Source organism: Mastigoproctus giganteus, chromosome 3 (assembly GCF_048544385.1).
Source record: "Mastigoproctus giganteus isolate SK-2022 chromosome 3, ASM4854438v1, whole genome shotgun sequence".
Taxonomy (NCBI): domain Eukaryota; kingdom Metazoa; phylum Arthropoda; class Arachnida; order Uropygi; family Thelyphonidae; genus Mastigoproctus; species Mastigoproctus giganteus.
Window position 1 is genome coordinate 204,967,418 of NC_143577.1, and position 21,319 is coordinate 204,988,736.

The following is a 21,319-nucleotide window of genomic DNA, read 5'->3' on the forward strand; positions in this document are numbered from 1 at the left end:
TTTGTCTACGAGTATGAGGAATTCATGTAAATTATTTGCATAGTTAATTGAACAACGGAGAGTATCAGCACAGAAGTGTTCTACAGGACATCGTAGAGGTAATTTCTCCTTTTCTTAACTAATTTTTCCAAAACGCACATGACGGTTTTGTTTTTTTGAGCGATAAAGCTGATCCCGATACAGTCAACAATTGAAAAATGTTTCCATGCCTCCATCCCTTTAACAGATTCGGAATCAATTTTTTCAAAATCCACTGTAACGACTTTCTGATGTGAGTTTTAAAGATAGATATAATGCTTTGATATAATGGCTGAATTAAAGAAGTTTTATTAGGTGACGGGAACATTATTTCAGTATTTTGGATGAATTAAATCTTTTGGATGGCCTAGCGCGTTATGCAATAGTAATAAAACTTTGAAATCTAGATTTTTCCGCTATGTTTTAAATAGTTTTCTACAGTTGGCACAAAACAATTTACAAACCATTCTTTAAATAAATCGGCAGTTACCCAAATTATGCCTAAATCCCTTAGGCATATTAGGGATGGAATTTATTCACAACAAAGAAATTATTCCAATATGGTTCTTAAGAACAAAGTTTAGTAATACATACCTGGAAAAATTTATAAAAGATCAAATGAAAACCAAAATACCTTAAAAGTCACGAACTATCACAATTTTTTATGGTCTCAAACAAGCACAAGTTCAATAGCACAGAACTTAACACGAGGATTTATCAATTTTTTTTTTTTTTTTTTTTTTTTTGCATAATGACTAGCGAGTCAACAGCAGAGATTCACAAAAAATAATGGAAATGTTTAAAAATTACATCCAACGTAATAACAGGGTTCCCCCTCCTATAAGTACATACCGTGTTGTGTGAGGTGTGCCGCAATTTATCAATCGTGGTAGAGGGAAACCGTGTTGTAGAAGTACCGTGTTATACGGGGGGTTGCCTATACACAAGTATAAAGACACAAACACAATATAAAATGTTATACGGCAGTGGCATCTAGCGATAAAAATGTTTCAAAACTAGAAATAACTAGCAACCAAAAATTTTTTTTTTTTTTCCAGTTTATAGCTAGTAAACATATGCATTTTCTAGCTGGTGATATCGTTAAATTCTTTGTATACGTATTCAATTTTGGATCTAATAACAATTTTCCAAATCAGCTATAAATATATATATATTGTATACATCGACACACTTTATGGATCACAAATTAAGTACGCGTACTGAAGACTGTCTGCAGTAAACACTGAACCTTTTTATGCTGGAGAGATATACAAGCGACATATTAACCTATTGATCGTGAACGATCGTTTGAAGTAGAGATTCTTTGATGGTGGAATGAAATAGTTCATCACTACTCTATTACAATGCACATTCTGAATAACGATGGATAAATGCGGTTTATTTATGAAAAATGAAGCAAGTTCTGCTCTCCACTTTTTTTTTTTTTTAATGTAGTACATGCATTATTGTTGCAGGTGTGTGCCCATCAGAATGCCATTTTGGATCTAAAGTTACTGGTTATTTTAAGCACAAAGGGCTAATTAGCGTTCAATATATACAGTACTAATGCCTCATGGTGTAAACATCATGTATGAAAAATGCGCATGTTCAGTGGGTCTCTGTTTGAAGAAAAAATATCGAGTTTTCGTTAAAAAATACTCGACACCATCGTATTGATTAACTCTGCTGCTATATAAAATATCCTTATTAAACGTTGCAATTGTTCCCAGAAAAATACTGCTCCGCCTTGGTCTAGCAACAAGAATCGAACTGGGGCCATTCCATATACAGTAGTGTAACCACACGACCGTGACGGAGGACTTGGATTTAAAGTAGATATTTTATGGCTTTAATAATTAGAGCACATACAAACAAGAACGCGGGCGCCCACACACACACACACATATTATATAAAGAGCTCACAGCTGGTCTGCCTTTATGAGTTGCCTCGAATGTGTTGCTCACCTGTAACTGAATCCGCCACAATTTTTTCCAGTTTTCAGTTTTATGTTTATTTCGAAAGTTATCGAAAAAACTTTCTTTGACCATCTTCAATGAAAAAGAGGTCGAGGATAGAAGGTCAGTTACCTCCTTTTACCTTGTGACGCGTATTATACGCTTAAGTGAGAGAACCTGGCAGCCAACCAAGTAGAGGAAACTAAGTTACACACAGATATGAAGTGCGCTTTGGTCACATGACCCACTTTCCGGAAGTTGTGTAACTGTTTTCATAGATCATCAAGTTATGAACCACGCATCGCTCTTTCTCTCTCGACCTTTCCGTCTTCAAAATTTTGTGGGAAAAGAAAAGTGGTTCGCTTTCATATTTCCAATCCTTACTAAGAAATAATGAAATCAATTAAACTTTAATACCTCTGGTTTAATTACATATCTTAACGCTTAGATAATTTTAACCAAATTACGGATCTAGAGAATAAATAAATTTCCTATTCCAGGACGGCCACATAGGTCAAAGGAGTTTACACGGTAAAGAATGTTGCCATATTTGGTGATATTACGTGTATTTAAACATGCTGATGGAATTTTCTTCCCTCTAATAACCAAGCGTTTGTTCCAAAAACATATCCATACATAATTTATACAACGTGATTTTTATTTAAAAAATTCCACGGTAACTGACATAACTAAATAAATAATAGTTTCTCAGTAATAGTTCCATTATTTAATAGGAATTGAGAATAATTTATAGAAAAGAGCTCATCGAAATGGTTCTAGTAAAGCAAACATGGATACTTCGATGTAATTTACGACACTTAAAACAAACTAAAATTCAAATGTGTTACCATATCACTAGTACGGTAGACGTTTAGTAGTTCTCGCTAGTGTTAGTTGAATTTTGAAAATTTATAATTTTTACCTAAGGCTTTACGTGGTTAGCCAAAAATGCCCTTCAATGCAAAGTATATGGGAAATGTGGGTTTCTATACTTGAAAAACTACATAGACGTTTTTATTGGATATTTAAATTAAAAGAGGATAGCATTTACAGTTTCAAAAATGTTCATATCTGCAAATTCGTCATCACAAATTATTCAACCTGCAAGTCCTAGTGTTTTAAACTGAACAGCGCAATACGTGCAATAAAAAAAAGACAGATGAAAACGTTAAGAACCAAGAACTTTGGCTGATCATGGGTCTTTCTATTTAATGGTTTTCTTCACTTTCGTTAACGTGATAGGTATTCATGATGCTATGACCTAACGTTAAAATTCAAAGCACTTAGAAATAATTAGTAATGCTGTAAAAAAAAATATTTTTTTTTTTACATTCAAAATGTGCTCTTAACAACATGCAGAAATCGACAGATGCATGTACCTTGAATATCACGAATGCAGTTTCTAAAATACATTAAGGTTTTCACGACACGGACAGTTTTTAAGCCTTGCACGTAAGAAAATGGTCTCGATGGAATCAGATCCTCAATTCAACAAACTTCTCAATATCTGTATAACTGTCATAATCTTCATAATGACCAAGCGAAATTCGCATTTTGGAGCAATAACATTTTACAATTCTGAATTGACATAATTCAAGAGTTGAATTTTCATTTCAGCCATTCCCCTTTGCTATCTAGGTACATAGCCCTCACACTTAGCGGTAGAACTTTCACCAGTTGAATGATATCACATGATGTCCACAAGTATTTGTACGAAGATGTCAGCAACCCTAGGTCAATAGCTTTCATTGTCGCAGTTTTAAAGCATGGATGATGACAGTGGAAATGTTCTTCGGTGAGTTCTCTGTCCTCTCTCTATCTATGTGCTACTCACTCTGGCAAGATGCCCTGGCTCGACAGTTTTCTCACTTCCTGGTATCAGCATACACAAGCACACATACGAACCTCGGTGACGTGAGTAACCTTGAGAGAGCTATCGTATATATACTCTGCAGTGCAACAACAGTCACAGAACTAAGCCGTCGGCGGAACTAACTGTATCTCACCTGAGTAAATGACTCAAATCTTCAAAGAAAAGTTAAAAACATAAAGAACAAACCGACGTTCTTACACTACCATGGAACTTAGTGATTTCTGCACGTGGTTCCTATTTTCTGTTTTCCTGGTCCTGATTCTATTCACGTAAGTTCATGAAAATATCGTAGTAAACATAAATGGCTAAAGTGATTATAATCGGTGCTTATCATGTTACAATATAGAATTTTTTTTAATTTGTTTTTTTAATTAGGTATATAACCAGGATAGAAAAGTACTGGGAAACTCAAGGAATACCAACTATACCATCGAATGGTCTATTCGGCTCCATCAACGTATGGTCGAAAAAGGTAAAATAAAAACGCAATTATATAAAAATAATACTATGAGGATTGTTTCGTGCACAGATTTATTTAAATATTTTGGGGCACTTATATATAGAGTAGAGTTGAATAAATGTTTACATTAATTCAAATTTCTAGGTTTGGTGAAATATTCAGAAATCAAAAGATAAAATAAGTTTTGAAATACATACTATATCGCTTCTATTAAGTTATATATTTTAACTAAAATCTAATTATATTAATGGAAATTAATAATACATATTACACCGAGTATACCATTATATATATTACAATGAACATACCATATTTAAAATACGCGCATCTTTTATTTTTGATTCAATTATGTGTGTTGGTCACTATGATCAGTTATAACATGTCTCAGAAAAAAATCCATAGCCTTATTCCTGCATGTTTCTGTAGATTCAACATGGTACACTTAAAGAACTTAATTTTGTACGCTTACATTTAATTCAAGATTACGTGATATTTTAGATCAGTTAATTCATTAAGAAGAAACCGTTACACTGTTTTAGAAGTTCTTCTCGTTGTAATTGTTTGCAAGTTTATACTTGAGCGACTCTCCACATTCAATAATAACTAGTCTTTTGGGAACTTAAATCTAAAAATTCAGAAATAATTTAACATGATTTGGATTTTCTTAACTGAATAGATACTATGCCAGGGCTGAATTACATATAAACTCTTGAACTTCCATATATAGCTCCCTATTTCTATTATTACTGACGAGGAAACTTAGGTCAAGAGGTGTTGGGTGACGTGCTTGAATAGGTTGCGCATATCGTCGATAGGATTCGATCTCATCCTCTCTTTCCCCCTTCTCATCCTAAAGCGTTGACAAGTGACTTAGCTATTGTGTTCTCGTGGAGGCCAGTTCGTGACGAATAAGTTAGGTTAGATGTCTTTGTGTGTTAAGTGCCAAAGCATTCTAATGCTATGACGATTGATATAGTGTCTGTAACTGCATGTATTCTTCAATTAGTTTGCTGGACGGAAAACAGAAGTTTCCGGAAAAAAAGAACCATCCAACACTCTCCTAACACCTCCCTAAGTAAAGCTTTAAGGAATAAATTTAATATTTTCTCATTTCATCAAAACTCGTAGAATAAGGGGTATATTAATTCTTGCATAATTCGATATAATTACGCAATGTGGACTATGTTAAATCAATAAATTTAATGCATCTCATAAAATTAAATGGTTTTGTTGTAGTATTTTAAAAATCAACAGAATGAAATTAATGACAGATTAGATAAATATATTGTAGATTTATGCAGTAGATTGTAGATTTGCAGTATACGGGATTTATTAATTACATTAGAAAGTAGTTCATTTTTCTTCTATAAATATTGCAGTAAGGCATAACTTTACTCTAACTTTTATAGAATAGAACTTAAAAACCAAATTTCTGTTGATTGAAGTTTAATTTTAAATGCTTGACTTTTGAGAATTTTGCTTCTATAGATGATTAAAAGTTAACATTCATTACAAATAAGATATTGTGCTATACCGTCTTTTGGTGTCGGCTTTAATTTCAATTCATACGATATTTAATGCTAAATGTTTTGTGATCAAAACAGAAAGCTATACAAGCTTCACTGATTTAATTATTATTTGTTTTGTACGAGATGCCAAAAGAAATCGATGATATACATTTTATCAATTTTTTTCGAAACTACTAGTTGCCCATTTCACATTCGGCTGCATCTGAAATGAAATGAAGAACTAGCCAGTTATATCATTATTCCACCAATAGGCACACACTATATAGCTGTATCATCAAGCCATCTAGAACACCACAATATAAAATAAAAGAGAACCATACAAATAAACATACCGTCAAATCAATTAATAAATTATGAACATTTACCTGCACTGCAAAGGGTGTTTTTTTTTGTTTTGGAATATCGAGGACATTACAGTATACAAGCAACTCTCGGTTTACGAACGAGTTCCGTTCCAAGTTTCATTATACGTTTTCTTCGGTATGTGTATCTTGCATTCCTGAGCTTTTACGATACGTATCGTATAAATTAGCAGCCATTTTAAAGCATTAAAATCATGTACTAAACATCGAATGGTCTATACAATACGTTTTATTATAATACATGTGTTATGGTTTATCGTATACGATACGTAACGTAAAATAAAACAAGATATCGTACTTGTTAATTTTCATTAAAAACAAAGTCACAAAATAGAAATAAAGAAAATGAGTACTAACATATGTACTGTACATACATGTATATTCAACTTTACTTTTATTCATCAATATCTTCCACATAAGTGATACTAGGTGCAGATAAGGTAGTAGATGGAAGGGCGTCTGATAATGAAGAAACAGCTAGATTTCCACTTTTTTAAAATGTGTTTTATAGAAGATTGCACAGGTAGATTCTTTTTTTTTTTTTTCTTCAAAAATCTCACTGTAGCATGCTAGACAGTCATAAACGCCTCTTTCCACTTTTGCAATTCTTTCCATATTTGGGTCTTCTTCAATTATTGCCAACTCCTCAGAAATTGATTTAAAATCTGCAGACATTTTCTGCCTTGTAAATGTTCTGGGAGGCTGTGGAATATCAGGTTCTTCTGTTACTTCAGAATTTAGATGTGTCTCTATTTCAATTATTTCATCGGTTGTTAATTCTTAAAAATACAAGTCCAAAAGGGCTCTCGCGTCAGTCACATCAAGGTCGAGCTCCATTTTATTGCCAGTTCAACAATTTCCTGTTAAGTATTGTAATAAATACATTTTTTAAAATTTTATTTATTTAAATCTTACAATTATGTTCACTATACGTTTGGCATTTCGTTTTATAAGGAACTCTACCTATTGGCGACTTTAAGAAATTTTGAATGATTGTGACATTCGTTATAGCGAACGTTCGTAAACCGTATGCCTGTATATCATTCTCGCAGAAGTAAAGGAATAATGTTTCAATAGTTCAAAACATCAATTTATCAGCTGACTTCGCCTGAAAAATAAGTTTATTAAATGATCATACTGACCATTTCCGTATAGATTATTCATAAATACATCCGTAATTAGAGATTTTTTCAGAAATTTCTTTATACTTGGGCACAGTGATAAATGATCAGGAAGCTGCATTTAGTTTTTCTAGCTGTTCAAGATACTATTATTATTATTATTATTTTTTTCAGTAAAACTAAATCTCATTTGCTGAAATGGATAAATCTGGAGCGAATTATCATTTTTTTGTCTATTATTAGCTGTTACCTAAGAATAAATTATATAATATCGGTGTAAATACACCATAGTTAACCCATATATTTGAGCTACGATTGTAGCGTAGAAGGCATCGTTTTAAATGTATCTCATAATGTGGTTGTCTTCACAACAAGATAGCTACTATTGAATTACTTCAAATAAATAACGCTTCTCTAGTAGAGAAGACTACTGTTATTTATTTTCAGCGGTACCACCACCCAGACGATCGTTTCGAAGCTTTTTGGCTTCGTCATCAGTGGGCGGGCAGGTACCCAGGTAATACAACAAGCCATCTCAGTTGCGAAGTTATATCCACATTATGAGAGATGCCAGAAGGGTGTGGTGGTAATGTATTTGGAAAATTAAATGCACTAGGCATAATCCTTATGGGTTTTGATAATTAACTATATAATATCGGTGTAAATACACCATAGTTAACCCATATATTTGAGCTACGATTGTAGCGTAGAAGGCATCGTTTTAAATGTATCTCATAATGTGGTTGTCTTCACAACAAGATAGCTACTATTGAATTACTTCAAATAAATAACGCTTCTCTAGTAGAGAAGACTACTGTTATTTATTTTCAGCGGTACCACCACCCAGACGATCGTTTCGAAGCTTTTTGGCTTCGTCATCATGGCTTGTTGTATTACCTGGGTACCTGCCCGCCCACTGATGACGAAGCCAAAAAGCTTCGAAACGATCGTCTGGGTGGTGGTACCGCTGAAAATAAATAACAGTAGTCTTCTCTACTAGAGAAGCGTTATTTATTTGAAGTAATTCAATAGTAGCTATCTTGTTGTGAAGACAACCACATTATGAGATACATTTAAAACGATGCCTTCTACGCTACAATCGTAGCTCAAATATATGGGTTAACTATGGTGTATTTACACCGATATTATATAGTTAATTATCAAAACCCATAAGGATTATGCCTAGTGCATTTAATTTTCCTAAGAATAAATGTATAGCTAAGCTTGATATACGAGCGAATGAAAGAAGATTTTAAAACTTCTTAATTTCCAGGTTGTGCTGAATAGCTATATTAATATATTACTCCTGAATAACTTAATGTGCACTTAATGCTATAATAAATTAAATTTTATCGTTTATAGTTAAATATTAATAAAAGTAGTATACATGGAATAAATTGAAATATTTATATTTTAGCCTCTTCACATCCTGGAAACTGAATTGTACAGAACGTTTGGAAGGATTTATGGGTATGAAAACAAATTGTGTGTTGAATTCTGTGTGTATTATTATTGTGCATAATATATATTATTGTGTGTAATAATTCTTTAACTAATACCTACATATTCTAAGTTGTTGTAACCTTTCTACACTCATCATTTGATATTTATAGCGTTATCCAAAAATCTAAGGTAAAAATATCTCATATTTTTATAACTCTCTCTTCAGTAAATGCTTATAATTAGCAAATTTTGTTTTAAGCTTTACCCAACTATATAATCTAAGAAGAGTTATCTTCAATCATATTCATAGCCTTGAAAAATGAACACGGTGTTGACAACCTTTTAGTACTTGGGCACTGCAGTAATCTGATAAGTTGATTTCATCTTCACAGGCGATATGACGGCCAGAAACCTGTCCTTACTGTTGCTGAACCTGAACTTGTGAAAAGAATCCTTGTAAAGGACTTTTCATTTTTTCCAAATCATAGGGTACGTTTATTTTATGTTTATATACATACATTTCTATATTTTATTTATTTCCGTATTTTAAGCGGAATATCGATAGTTCTTCTAATCCAAGTAGATACTACAGTAGATTTATTTAACCTCAAACGCTGCTTATATTGGAATAAACGTAATAAGATATCTAAACTTTAGTTAAAACATTTGTGATTTACTTTTTATTCGTTGTCATTTCACACAATTCCAATTCAAACAGTAACTTTCACCCTAAACCAAAAATATGTAATCTTAATTTTATTGGTAATGCGCTTTTTTAAATTCAAAATAGGACTTAAAACTGCTAATGGCAAAACCGCATATTGTAATATGTTGATACAATACAATACCACATTATAAATTTTTATGTAATTAAGGTCCTTATAATGAAATATTAAATTAGATTTAAAATAAGGCACATTTTGAAGTATTTTAATTAGTTTACTGGAATTCGAAGAAAAATCTGCACAATTAGCCCCTAAAACAATACAATCCCAAGTAAGTAAAATTGGCCACGTTTTGGATTTCAGTATCCGTCTTCAGGCTTACGTTTTTGGGTTTGGGAGGAATTCTAAAATTATACTACTTGAGAGGTCAAACTGTATTACACTCAGTAACACTACCTTTGTGTTCTTGAGTATGATACATTTGTAGAACCTCCTCCCAAACCAAAAACCCAGGCCTGAAGACGGATTTTGATACTGAAATCGGAAATGAAACCAATTTTACTTACTTGTTGGGATTGTTTTAGGGTCTAAATGTCCTTTGTGCACCACAATAAACTGATTAAAATATTTCATTTGGAAAAGTGTCTTACTTTGAATCTTATTTAGCATTACTCCAAGTAATGTCCTCCTCGAGTTCAATTAAAATATTAAGTGATTAATATGGTATAATGTAATTTATTTAGCATAAATCACTTGTTGACCTCAAGCTGTTTAGTGAAAAAGACAAATAAATACATAATTAAACGAATGCAATCCAAATAGTAAATTTAACATGATCACTGTTGTGTGAAACTGTCATGATAAAATATAATTTCATACCATAAAATCAATTGTGAGATTACTTTTACAAAAAATCTCATTAAATATAATTTCCGTTACTGATTTTTTAAGTATTTCTTGCAGAAAAAATTATCAGTACTTTTTTACTATGTATTTGCCAGCTAATCTGTTAACATTTTTTATAAGGATCTAAAATTTGGAGACGCCATGGTAGACAATATGTTATTTTTTCTGGAAAACGAAGACTGGAAGAGAGTTCGATCTATAGTTTCTCCTGCTTTTACATTAAGCAGGCTTCGCAAGGTAAGAAGCATAAATTTATTTCTGTAAATGTATTGAGAGTTTTTAGGTGACATTTTCTCAAATTACTGGCAGGGATGCTTAGTCCTGTGTATATATTGAATATAAAGGATATGATGAATTTCGGTGCTTTTTTAGCTATTGCACAGCGCTCATTTATAAAGATAATATGCGATCGGTGCTTTCATTAGAGTTTAATATTGAAATTATTTTACATGATGTCCACAGTTAAAAGAATGAAAAATATAACATTAAAATTGTTTAATTTTTCTAACTGTGCATATAAAATTATTAAAAAATATACAAGTGAAAAATATTTTGAAATAATTTAATTTGATAGAATATAAGGATGGGTTTATCACCTTACTAATTCACTATTTCTTAATAATTATCATATTACTTTGTTTATAGCTAAGGAAAGTGAGTGTTTTATTCTATATTTTGTAAATAATTCTTTACTTCGTTTTATTTTATTATTATTATTTTTTTTTTGTTAGTGCACCAAAAGCTTCGGGCCTCCCTGCACCATATGGCTACACACACTTAAATGAGAAAGTTTCATTTTATTTCGCAATAAGAAAATTCTTATTGCGAAATCGAGTAAGGTATCGCTAATGTATACGGATGAAAGTCCGTATTCTTAATCCTTCTTCTTCTTCTTTCAAAGTCAGTTGGAGGAGATATTGGGAGGTTTGCATCATGAGATATTGACTGAATAGCATTTAGGTATTGTACGAAATGATTGATCTGAGGAAAATCTAAATTACAAATTTCGAAGAAATAGCAATCGCTTATCCGGTCCTTCTCTCCTAATCGGAACGTAAATTACAGTGAGGAAGCGAACCCTGTAACCATATTCTCATCGACTTTGCGTATGAATTACAATAACTGTAGATTGGGATCTCAGGTTTTATCGTGACCTTCAACCTTGCATCCGAAGTATAACGCATACGCCTTCTTAATCAATTGCAAAAGCATTTGTTTTTGAGATTTCAAAGTCAATTCCTTAAGATGTATCAAGGCTATTTTTGGGTTAACTATTCCTGCAGCGTACCGGGGAGCAACTAACCAAAGATCAAAACTAACATCTAAAAAAGATAGAGTATGATAGCTTGAGCATCGCAAATAATCAGAAGGAAATAATTAAGAGAAGGCACTGATTCCGATATATACAAATTTCAAGAATTTATTAATCTTAAGGACAAAATCTTAAGACAAATTAATTTTAGTGAAGCACCGTCTTGATTACTCGAACTTTTTAGTGATGATTCCCAACCTGTGGACTCATATGAATCCCTTGGGCGGCTTGGAGTTATTACAAGGGTCGTACACAAATTAATGTATGCATCAAGCATCACCATTTTAATCTTTATTTAGCTCCAACAAGAATAAATAGTCTCGCAAATATATATGCCATTATTTTTCAAATGGGCATAGATGCTGTTGTGATTATAAAACACAAATTCGTTCAAAAGCGTTATAATACGTAGTAGCTTTTTTCTCATATGTATTTTCTCAGTAAAGATATAAGTACAACTACTATCATGTGGAGTCAGCGATATTTTTATCATTAACCAGGGGTCACATAATCGAAAAGGATGGAAACCACTGATATACGGTACCTGAAACGGGTTTTCGAGTTCTCGCTTATGTTTAAAATTCAAATCTATTCCTCTGATTATAATTTGTTCATTTTTTTCTAGTATATTCTGCAGATTATCTGTGATTATGTAGTATTTGGTTAACATCTAGTATAACTCATCACTTCTAGAAAATATATAATATAATAAACATTTATATATTTAGATGATGAAACTTGTTCAAGACAACACAGAAAATTTAATAGAGCATCTTAGCCATTTATGCAAAGAAGGAAAGCCATTGGACTGCCAGAGGTATGAATCTGATGTTTTAGATAACAATTCAGCAAATTTTGGTGTAACGACTTTTGACCCCACAATAGGCAAAATCGCAAAACTTCAGTGATTTTCTATTAACAACTAAAATTATCTATTATCATAAAAGATTATCAAATGTAACAAATACTTAACTGTGCTTTTTTAAAGCAGGTGAAACGTTTGTTAAATACAACCTGAGATATTGCTGAATGCCTGACTACATATAATTAACAGTGGGTAATAATTTAGCAAAAAATATTTTATACGTAGGAAAACTACAAAAAGTATTAGTAGTAATTAACTTTATTACTTTGTATAAGGATTATGCAATTCATTCGACTTATTATTCAATACGTTCCACGTGAACAGTTTTAAATATAGTGAAGGAAAAGTATGTACGCACGCATGCTTAGTAAAATAGGCGGTGCATTCAAAACGGTTAGCCTGCAATGAAGGCTGCTATTAAAAAAAACGCTACTAAGAAAGTTTCAAAAAGGCCAATGAAACTTTGAACCGCCAGCGCCTCAGCCTCATACATCAGCGACCGGAACAACCTATAGAGGGAATCATCCTACTTCATGATAATGCAAGTAGAATTATTTTGAAGGAAGTGTGTGTACTGAGGAATTTGAAGAATGTTCACTTTGCACTCCTTGAAGAATGTTCGCGCACTGTGATATGCTCCTTAAGTAGTAATGATTAGAAAATATTATATAATTTTATCTGAGAACATTATGGTAAGATTGCTACGTTAGTTTTACGAAACCCCTATTCAGTGCTCAATAATTCAGATTGACTACTAATGATTGGGTGATTCATGGGTCACCGAACTTGTTTCGACAAGTCGGAACTCCGAAACAAAGTTAGTCCCTAAACGTTTTTGATCAAACCTCGTACAAACTTCGTTATATTACTATTGATTATATATTTTTTTATCCTGACAAGTTTTTTTGATAAATATTTTTTTGCACTTTCACTTGTTTCACGTTCCTGAAGTTTTACACTATCAACTTCGTTTTTTGTTTTTAATAGTGACCCATTTATTAAATAAACTTTATAAAATACAGCCACCCAGAAATTAAAATTAAAAATTTCAACTTATAATTTTAATTTAATTATTTCAAATTAAATTAATTACTACTATTAATTAAATATAATTAAAATACACTATTTATTTGCAAGGAAAATATGAAAAAATCCTTGTGATCAGGAAAAGTTAATCGACATCTTTTTTAAATTTCTCTTAACCCTCTATACCTTAATTAGGTAAAAAATTAACTAAGGTTACACATTTATATTATTTATATACAGAAACATGCAACGTTTGTCAATTTTATACTATAACCTAATCTAATCACGGAAAAAATTCTACGCTAAGAATTTCTGGTTATTAGGAGCATTCGAAATTTCAATTTTTAAAAATCAGCTGCACAAAATTCACCAAATTTAAGTTGGACCATACACACGACATCTTTATCACATAAAATACAATAAAAGTCCGCTACAACAAGAGATAAGAAAATCACAAAGTACAGTATTCATTATAACGAATTCTCGCTATACCTAAATTACAAGTTAAAAGTAAAGAACTACCGAAGAAAACATAAGGAATTGAAGAAATCTTTTGTATTCTTTCCCTGATTTACACATTCCATTCTAATTTCTCATAATGCAATCAAACAACAGGATTAATGAAAGGGATACCGATAGTGCAGTATTGTCAATACTTGCAATTTCTAGCAGGTATTTATAATTATAAAATTTATTTATAAATCCAGACCTTCCCGTTTCTTTTTCAACCCAATAAGTTTTATTTTAAAATTCCTATGCAATGAACCTTCGGAAATCTTAAGAATTATCGATCTTTTCCAACTACACTCTTTAACAAACATATCTACAATTACAACTAAACGTTGGCTACAAACTAGTAAACTTTTGCCCTGTATTATCGTAAAACTTCTCCTTATTAATAATGAAGTTCGATACAACAGGCTTCCCATTATAAGTCATACTCTAATAATTGACTGTCACTGTACAAGTCTTTTACGCTAAAAAACAGAGGACGACGACAGATTAAATTTAAAAACGGGAAATTTACCTTATTCTTTATAGGTATAACAGAAAGCACAAACTTATTAAATTTACGCTACATAAATTCGCGTGAAGCAGGTCAAGGCTGCCCTCTAAATTAGCAATTGAAACGTACTGCAGTCATTATAAATTAATTAACTGTCATAGTTCCAAATGAATTTTGCATGGTAACATGCATTTAGAATTAAATTGCAGCTCCTTAATAAGAATTAAGATATGTTCTTATGCAAAGGACCGAATTTGATATTAATCACCTGCCATTTTCTAAATTAATATTTGTTAAGCACGCTTATTATTCATTCATAACCGATGTGCCTTATTATATAGTTAGTTGTTATATGAAATAGGGTCTTTGGAGCATACACCTTAGACGTGATTGCAAGCTCAGCATTTGGTGTCCGCATAAACTCATTGCAAGATCCCGACAATACATTCGTCAGAAAGGCAAAATTACTTTTCCGGAGTAACTTCTCTTGGAGAAATATCCTTACTGGTGAGTATGTTTCTATTGAAGTCACCGTTCTAACATTTATCAAGTATTTATATCATCATCGGTTTTGGTTGATGATAATACATTCATCAAATGAATTTGAATAATTCGTGCCTGGCATTGCTAGTAAAAAAAAAAAGAAAGAAAGAAAAATCAATTTCTGATGACATTTTTTCCCCATTTACTTATGTAGCGTCTCATTGGCAATCTCTGAAACCGTACTGTACTATGATTTCGAATGCAACTGGAATAAAAAATAATTTCCCTAATTTTTTTTTTGCTTAGTTATTTCTAAATTTACTGAAGTTCGATTTTTCTATTGTTCGCATTTTATGGTTATTTCGCATTTCGTTCGAACAAAGATATTCAAAAATATCTTTGTTCGAAGGAAAGGACTGGTTATGTGGGGAGATAGGCGTAATTATCTTTAAGCGTGTTTCAAAATATATGTTATTGCTTTTATGCTTTAGCTTTATCAGAAAAACAAAATAATATTCTTATATGCAGTTATCCCCGCCCACAAAGGTTGGATCTTGCCTTGTTTTCTTATGTTCCCCTCTAATTCCCCATCCCCAAAAAACATGAAGGTTGGATATACATTGATATGGCATTAATTGTTTTCTATGATATCAATATGCACTGATATCATAGAAAATTATATCAGCCGAATGCAGTAAAATGTAATGGCAGAAAGTCTGGTAAAGCAATAATATTCTAATTGCTGTCCAAGCATTGGTAGATGGTTGTACAACCTACACCTACCATTTATAATAATGCAAAGAGTAAATTTATGAAATAGAGGGAATTGGTGGATAATATTTTTATCGATCCAAGATTGGACGACTCGATTTCCCCTGCATATCATCCAGAGAAAGTTGACACAGCATGCTTAAATACTTACCAAATAATAACACTAAAAGGAGAAAATCTGCAAAGTGAGCACTACAGTTCTGTAATAAGCATTAACTCTGTGTATGAACGAAGTCACTGCATTGGAAAAAGCAATGGGACTAAGGCATTTCTATCAAAATTTAATAGGTTCATTATAGTTCCAAGATTACTAAAGAACTCATTAGTAAACAATTATTTTAATGAACAGCTGTCAGCATAAATGTGGCTTTAAGCATTACGATAGTGAAAGTTACTGAGAAACGAAATAATTTGCACAGTGAACCTAGACACGAACCCTACCGACTTTTAGTAGTCAGGTCACTGCAATAACCCTGTGTATGCCAGGGAAGTGTACAAAGGGTGTAGGCAACAGAAGAAATTGGCCTGTGCAAAATTTCTGAATACATCTTTCTCTCTACGATCGCTTTGAGCTTCTACTAATAATTTGACCTTTTTGTAGTCGAAAATTCTAGTAAAACAGCATGATTATCCCACCTTTGTTCTGTATTTAGGAACCACTTTATATAATTCGATTACGTGATATAACAAAATGCAGTTAAATCAACGTACTCTAATTACGTACAGTTAAAAATTTTCACTAATCCTCACCTTTTTTTTTTTCGAATCAAAACTTTGGTGAATTAGGAGCATAAATTTTTGTGATGTGCAATTAATTGGTTGCTGACATAGATCAAGTGAAAGAAATGTGTTAATTTCTTTCCTTCAAATATGAAAATTAAAGTAATTATATGAACAAGAAAAAGCCAGAGCAATCTCAGACAAGCCAGGGTAAATTATTAACAGTCCTGTATGGTCTGTGATGAGATCCGTAAAGGATCCTTAAACGTCACCTTTGTAATTAGTTTTAAGAATTAGGTCAAAGCACTTAATCAATAAATTAATTCTGCTTTATCCACGTGGTAAAAGACTGGTTCATTTCAAAAATTAATCCATGGATAATCATTATGTAGCGCCATTTCCAAATAACATCAAGAAAAACGTATTATAAGAGGAAATGGGAAACTTAGATTTGTCCTAATTTAAAAACATGGTATATAAATGTAAATTTTAAACATTTATAGAATGCTATAAAAGAGAAATTTATTATAACAGATCTGATTATCTTACTATGCAGTGATGTATTAGAAATAGCCAACCTCTTAAACACATACGCTAAAGAAGTGTGAGTATCATTCGTGGCACATTTTAAAAAAAATGAATTACATTTCTATGGTCACAATTCTTATCACCGGATCAATACTGTGTACTGCTAGTTAGATGTACTGTATTTTTATTTTTCCGTTCACGAGACATTGCCATTTAAAAGTCAAATAACAATTGGAATATCTATTATACAATAATTCTTGAAATGTTCTTGAAGCAGCGCACCTTCATGGAAACCTTTACTGCAATATATATATATATATAATAATAGTAGTTAAATAAATTATAAATACATTCCAAATTGCAATATTGACCTTCACTGCCACGAAGCCAGCGGGTAACGGTGCGAGTGAAAGGGAATGTATAAAAAGGCTAACTAACATAAATGCTAACATGCAAATATTATAGTAACATGTATAACTAGTTTTTTTAAGAGAACTCAATTAACAAGTTGTTACACAATAAAATTAAAACAAGAGTAGCTGATATTTGATATAGAAAGTAATATACATATACAAAGCATAAAATGCGGTGCGTCAAGTGAAAAATACAATCACAAGGTCTTACGTCTAGAAGCCTATGATAGCTACAAGTTGATCTGTAACCAAGTTACAAAGGAGGTTAGGCAGGCGAAGGCAGATTACGAGAAATCCTTGGCAAAAGATGCTAAGAAAAACAGCAAGGATTTCTTTACTTATATAAACTCTAAAAGGAAGGGGATGAATCTGATTGGTCCACTTGACATCGACGGTTCGACTGTTGCCTTTAGCCAGCGGGTGGTTAATTACTGGAACAAACTTCCATCTGTCGTTGTGGAAGTTGATAGGGTGAATAAATTTAAGGAGGAACTGGACAGGCATTTGGAGGGAATGGTGTGTTTTTTTTTTTTTTGGCTGATGCTGCATAAGCTCATACATTTGCTTTCTTGCATCACATGCCACTACTACGTTCCGGATTGCAATGTCAAATATAAAAAAGTAGTCTGTTTAAATAACGGCTCATTGAGATCGGATCAATACATACAGTGCAGATGTCTTGCAGTGGTGAAAAAAGAAAAAAAAGTCACGATTAATCAAATATGATTACTGTATTTGTTTACATTCGCCATTTTCAAAGTGAATTTTGTACTGATATCACGGATTATACCGCTGTTTTACATTAATTTTAAATTAAAAACCCCTCACTATGGCTCCTAATGTTAATCTTATACAGAGAAGAAAAGAAGAACAGCATTAAAGCTTCGTGACAAACGATGTAATCCAAATTATTACATTAGGGTCACCCGGAAAGTTAATTCATATACCCATGTGTATTGTGTCTGTAAACTGCGTGTGTTTTCTGATCGATTCGCTTGTTTTGCTGGACGAAAAACCCCAGTGTCTGGGGGAAACCTTGCTATCTACGCTTCATACCCACTAATTCAGCTATGGAGTAAAAGAAGACTGTAAAAGTTCCTCGCGTCATCGACGGGTTCGAACCCGGACGGTGACGATACCACTGTGCTAACCGCACAGACTAAACATGATATAATAAAGAAAATAAAACAGAGCGTAACTAATAGTGTATTAATGGCAGAATATAACATTGTATCGTTAACGTTTTTTTATGTGCAATTAACAAAATTGCATTCTGAATCTGTCTTTTTCTTATTTGGCCTCATTATTTCTGCATTAAATACATTAAAAATAAAACTTTCTAGATAACGGAAACATCGAAATAACGGCACCTTGAATTCCCGCAGGTGCCGTTATTCCGAAAGTCTACTGTGTGTGTGTGTGTGTGTGTGTGTATATTGCAATTCCAAAGATATACAGGATCTCTTCGACTTACGTAAGGGTTGCGTTCAGCGGAAATTAAATTTCCCCATGCTTGTGCAGCACTCGCAACTCTGCTCGCTGAATTGATTGAATCAAAAAACGAAATGCTCGACGAACATGTAAATAGAATAAAAAATATATTTTTTGTATTTATTCAATTTTTTATCTCATGTGCAGGAAAAATTACAAAATTACCTCTCTTTTTTGTAATTTAAAAAAAATTCAAATTTTTAAAATTACAAAAAAGAGAGGAGACAGGCATAACGTCAGTAAGTTTTACCTCTCGAGCATCGTTGCCAGAATCGACGTCTTCAGCTGATAAGTACGCCGCTGTGGAGATTGAGGGCTGTGGAGATTTAGAAGCTACTCAACCGTACGAAAGAACATTAATGGATGACTGGACGGTGGTTTTTTCTTTTCATCGTAGATTTCTTTATAGCAAGCAAGAATATCATTCACCCCTCTGTTAACTTTTAAGAAACGTTCGCTCTCAGGATCCAATTCCTTAAACCTCGCCATTGCCGATGCAATTTCACGAAATGCCACTGCCATCTCTCTCTCTGGAGATGAAGGGTCTCGGCTGCTCATTTGGTTCATCTTGAGCTTCGTCAGCATTTTCTTCTTTCACTATCGCTGTCTGCAAGTCAATAAGTTCTTCATTAGATAATTCCTTCTCTTCTTCTATTAACTCCTCCACGTCTTTGGCATCAACCTCCAATTGAAGTAGCTCTGCAACCTTTACAATCTTATTTGTAACCGCTTCAAAGAATTCGTCTTTTTCAAATCCTTCGAAGCCTTTTACGTGTCGTGGGCATATATTCTTTTTCATGCGCCATTTAAACAACTTTCAGTAATTTCCGCCCAGGCTTTATTAATGTTTAAGATGGCGTGGTAAATATTGTAAGATTTCCAAAAGTCTCTTAACGTAAATTTCTCACCGTCTACTGCAGACAATGCCTGAGCAAATGTGCGTAAATAGTATGCTTTTAAATTCGAAATAACACCTTGATCCATAGGTTGGATGAGTGAAGTCGTCTTCGGCGGTAGAAATATGACTCTCACATTCGAATTGAAATCATCTAGATGCGTAAGATGTCCAGGAGCATTATCAAATAGAAGCAAAATCTTGAAAGGAACGTCGTTGTCTTTACAATATTTTTAAACCTAGGGAATGAAGCAGCATTTAAACCAATTCTCAAAAAGAGATATTGTTATCCATGCTCTATGTTTCGATCGGAAATGCACGAGTAGGGTGGCTTTATTGATGCCCTTAAATGCACGAGAATTTTCAGAATGGTACACAAGCAGTGGTTCTAATCTGTAATATCCCGCTGCATTTGCCCCAAGCAAGAGCGTGGCCCTATCTTTTGACGCCTTGAAACCTGGAATTGTATTTTCCTCTGTGGCAATGTATGTTCGATCCGGAATTTTTTCCAATACCGTCAATAACGTCTCGTCAACGTTAAAAATTTGCTGCGTTGAATAGCCGCCTTCATCAGTAATTTTTTTCCAACACATCACAAGATTTCTCTGCAGCTGCAGAATTGGCACTGACGACTTCATAGCATACTTTAACGTTGTGGACACCAGCGCGATGCTTGAACCTATTAAACCACCCGTTGCTTGCCACGAACTTGGGTCGGGGTTTGCCGTACTTATCCTTAATATCTTTATAAATACTTGTTGCTTTTGCTTGAATGGTCATTAGATTCAGGGGCACTCGCTTCTGAATCTGATTTTCGATCCATATTATTATCAGCTGTTCCATCTTCGATATAACGCCTGAACGCTGTTTTGTGATCACTGTTGATCTTAAGTGCGTTGATCCTTTGACATGTTCTTTTATACGCGCACTGTCCTTTAAAATTGTATTCACTGTTGAAGCAGCGAGACCTAATTCCCTTGCAATAGATGACAAACTTTGTCCTGCTTCGTACTCCTTAATCATTTTCATCTTCATTTCTAAATCAATTTTGTTTCGTTTCCTGGCACCACCACCACTTACACCTTTCGTTGGTCGCTTTCCCTTCATCATTGTAATACGTAAATAGGAATGCAGAGAAGATTCTGAAAATTTATTTGTTTTTTATATGATTGAAGATTTCAGTGAAGGGGAACACATTTCAACCATAATAACGTAAAAACCCACAGAATTGCAGTTATCGGTATTATCGCAAATGCAATAAGATCGAGTTTACTACCCGTTTATAATTAGATGCGCGAACAGAAAAGCCCAATAAACCGGAAAGTGCAAATTGTTTTTTGGTCGTGACCTCCAGAAATGTGCTTTACACAAATATCACAAAGAAGTTCAAAATTGATTCTTATAACGGAAACATATGATAACGATGAAAGGGTAGCACAATTTCCATTATAAATATGACCTTTTGGAGAGATAAAT

The 21,319-nt window shown here is 33.0% G+C and overlaps 1 protein-coding gene across 1 annotated transcript in view; it reads left to right on the forward strand.

Moving 5' to 3' along the window:
• Positions 1-3,740: 3,740 nt before the first annotated feature.
• The window catches only part of LOC150088621 (cytochrome P450 3A8-like), a 53,693-nt gene continuing 36,114 nt past the window's right edge, over positions 3,741-21,319 (forward strand). Inside the window, exons 1-7 of the mRNA XM_090370271.1 lie at positions 3,741-3,769; positions 4,223-4,319; positions 8,737-8,789; positions 9,155-9,251; positions 10,454-10,570; positions 12,374-12,462; positions 14,904-15,049. Of these exons, the coding sequence (XP_090226397.1) occupies positions 3,741-3,769; positions 4,223-4,319; positions 8,737-8,789; positions 9,155-9,251; positions 10,454-10,570; positions 12,374-12,462; positions 14,904-15,049 (628 nt within the window). The remainder of the gene's footprint in view (positions 3,770-4,222; positions 4,320-8,736; positions 8,790-9,154; positions 9,252-10,453; positions 10,571-12,373; positions 12,463-14,903; positions 15,050-21,319) is intronic.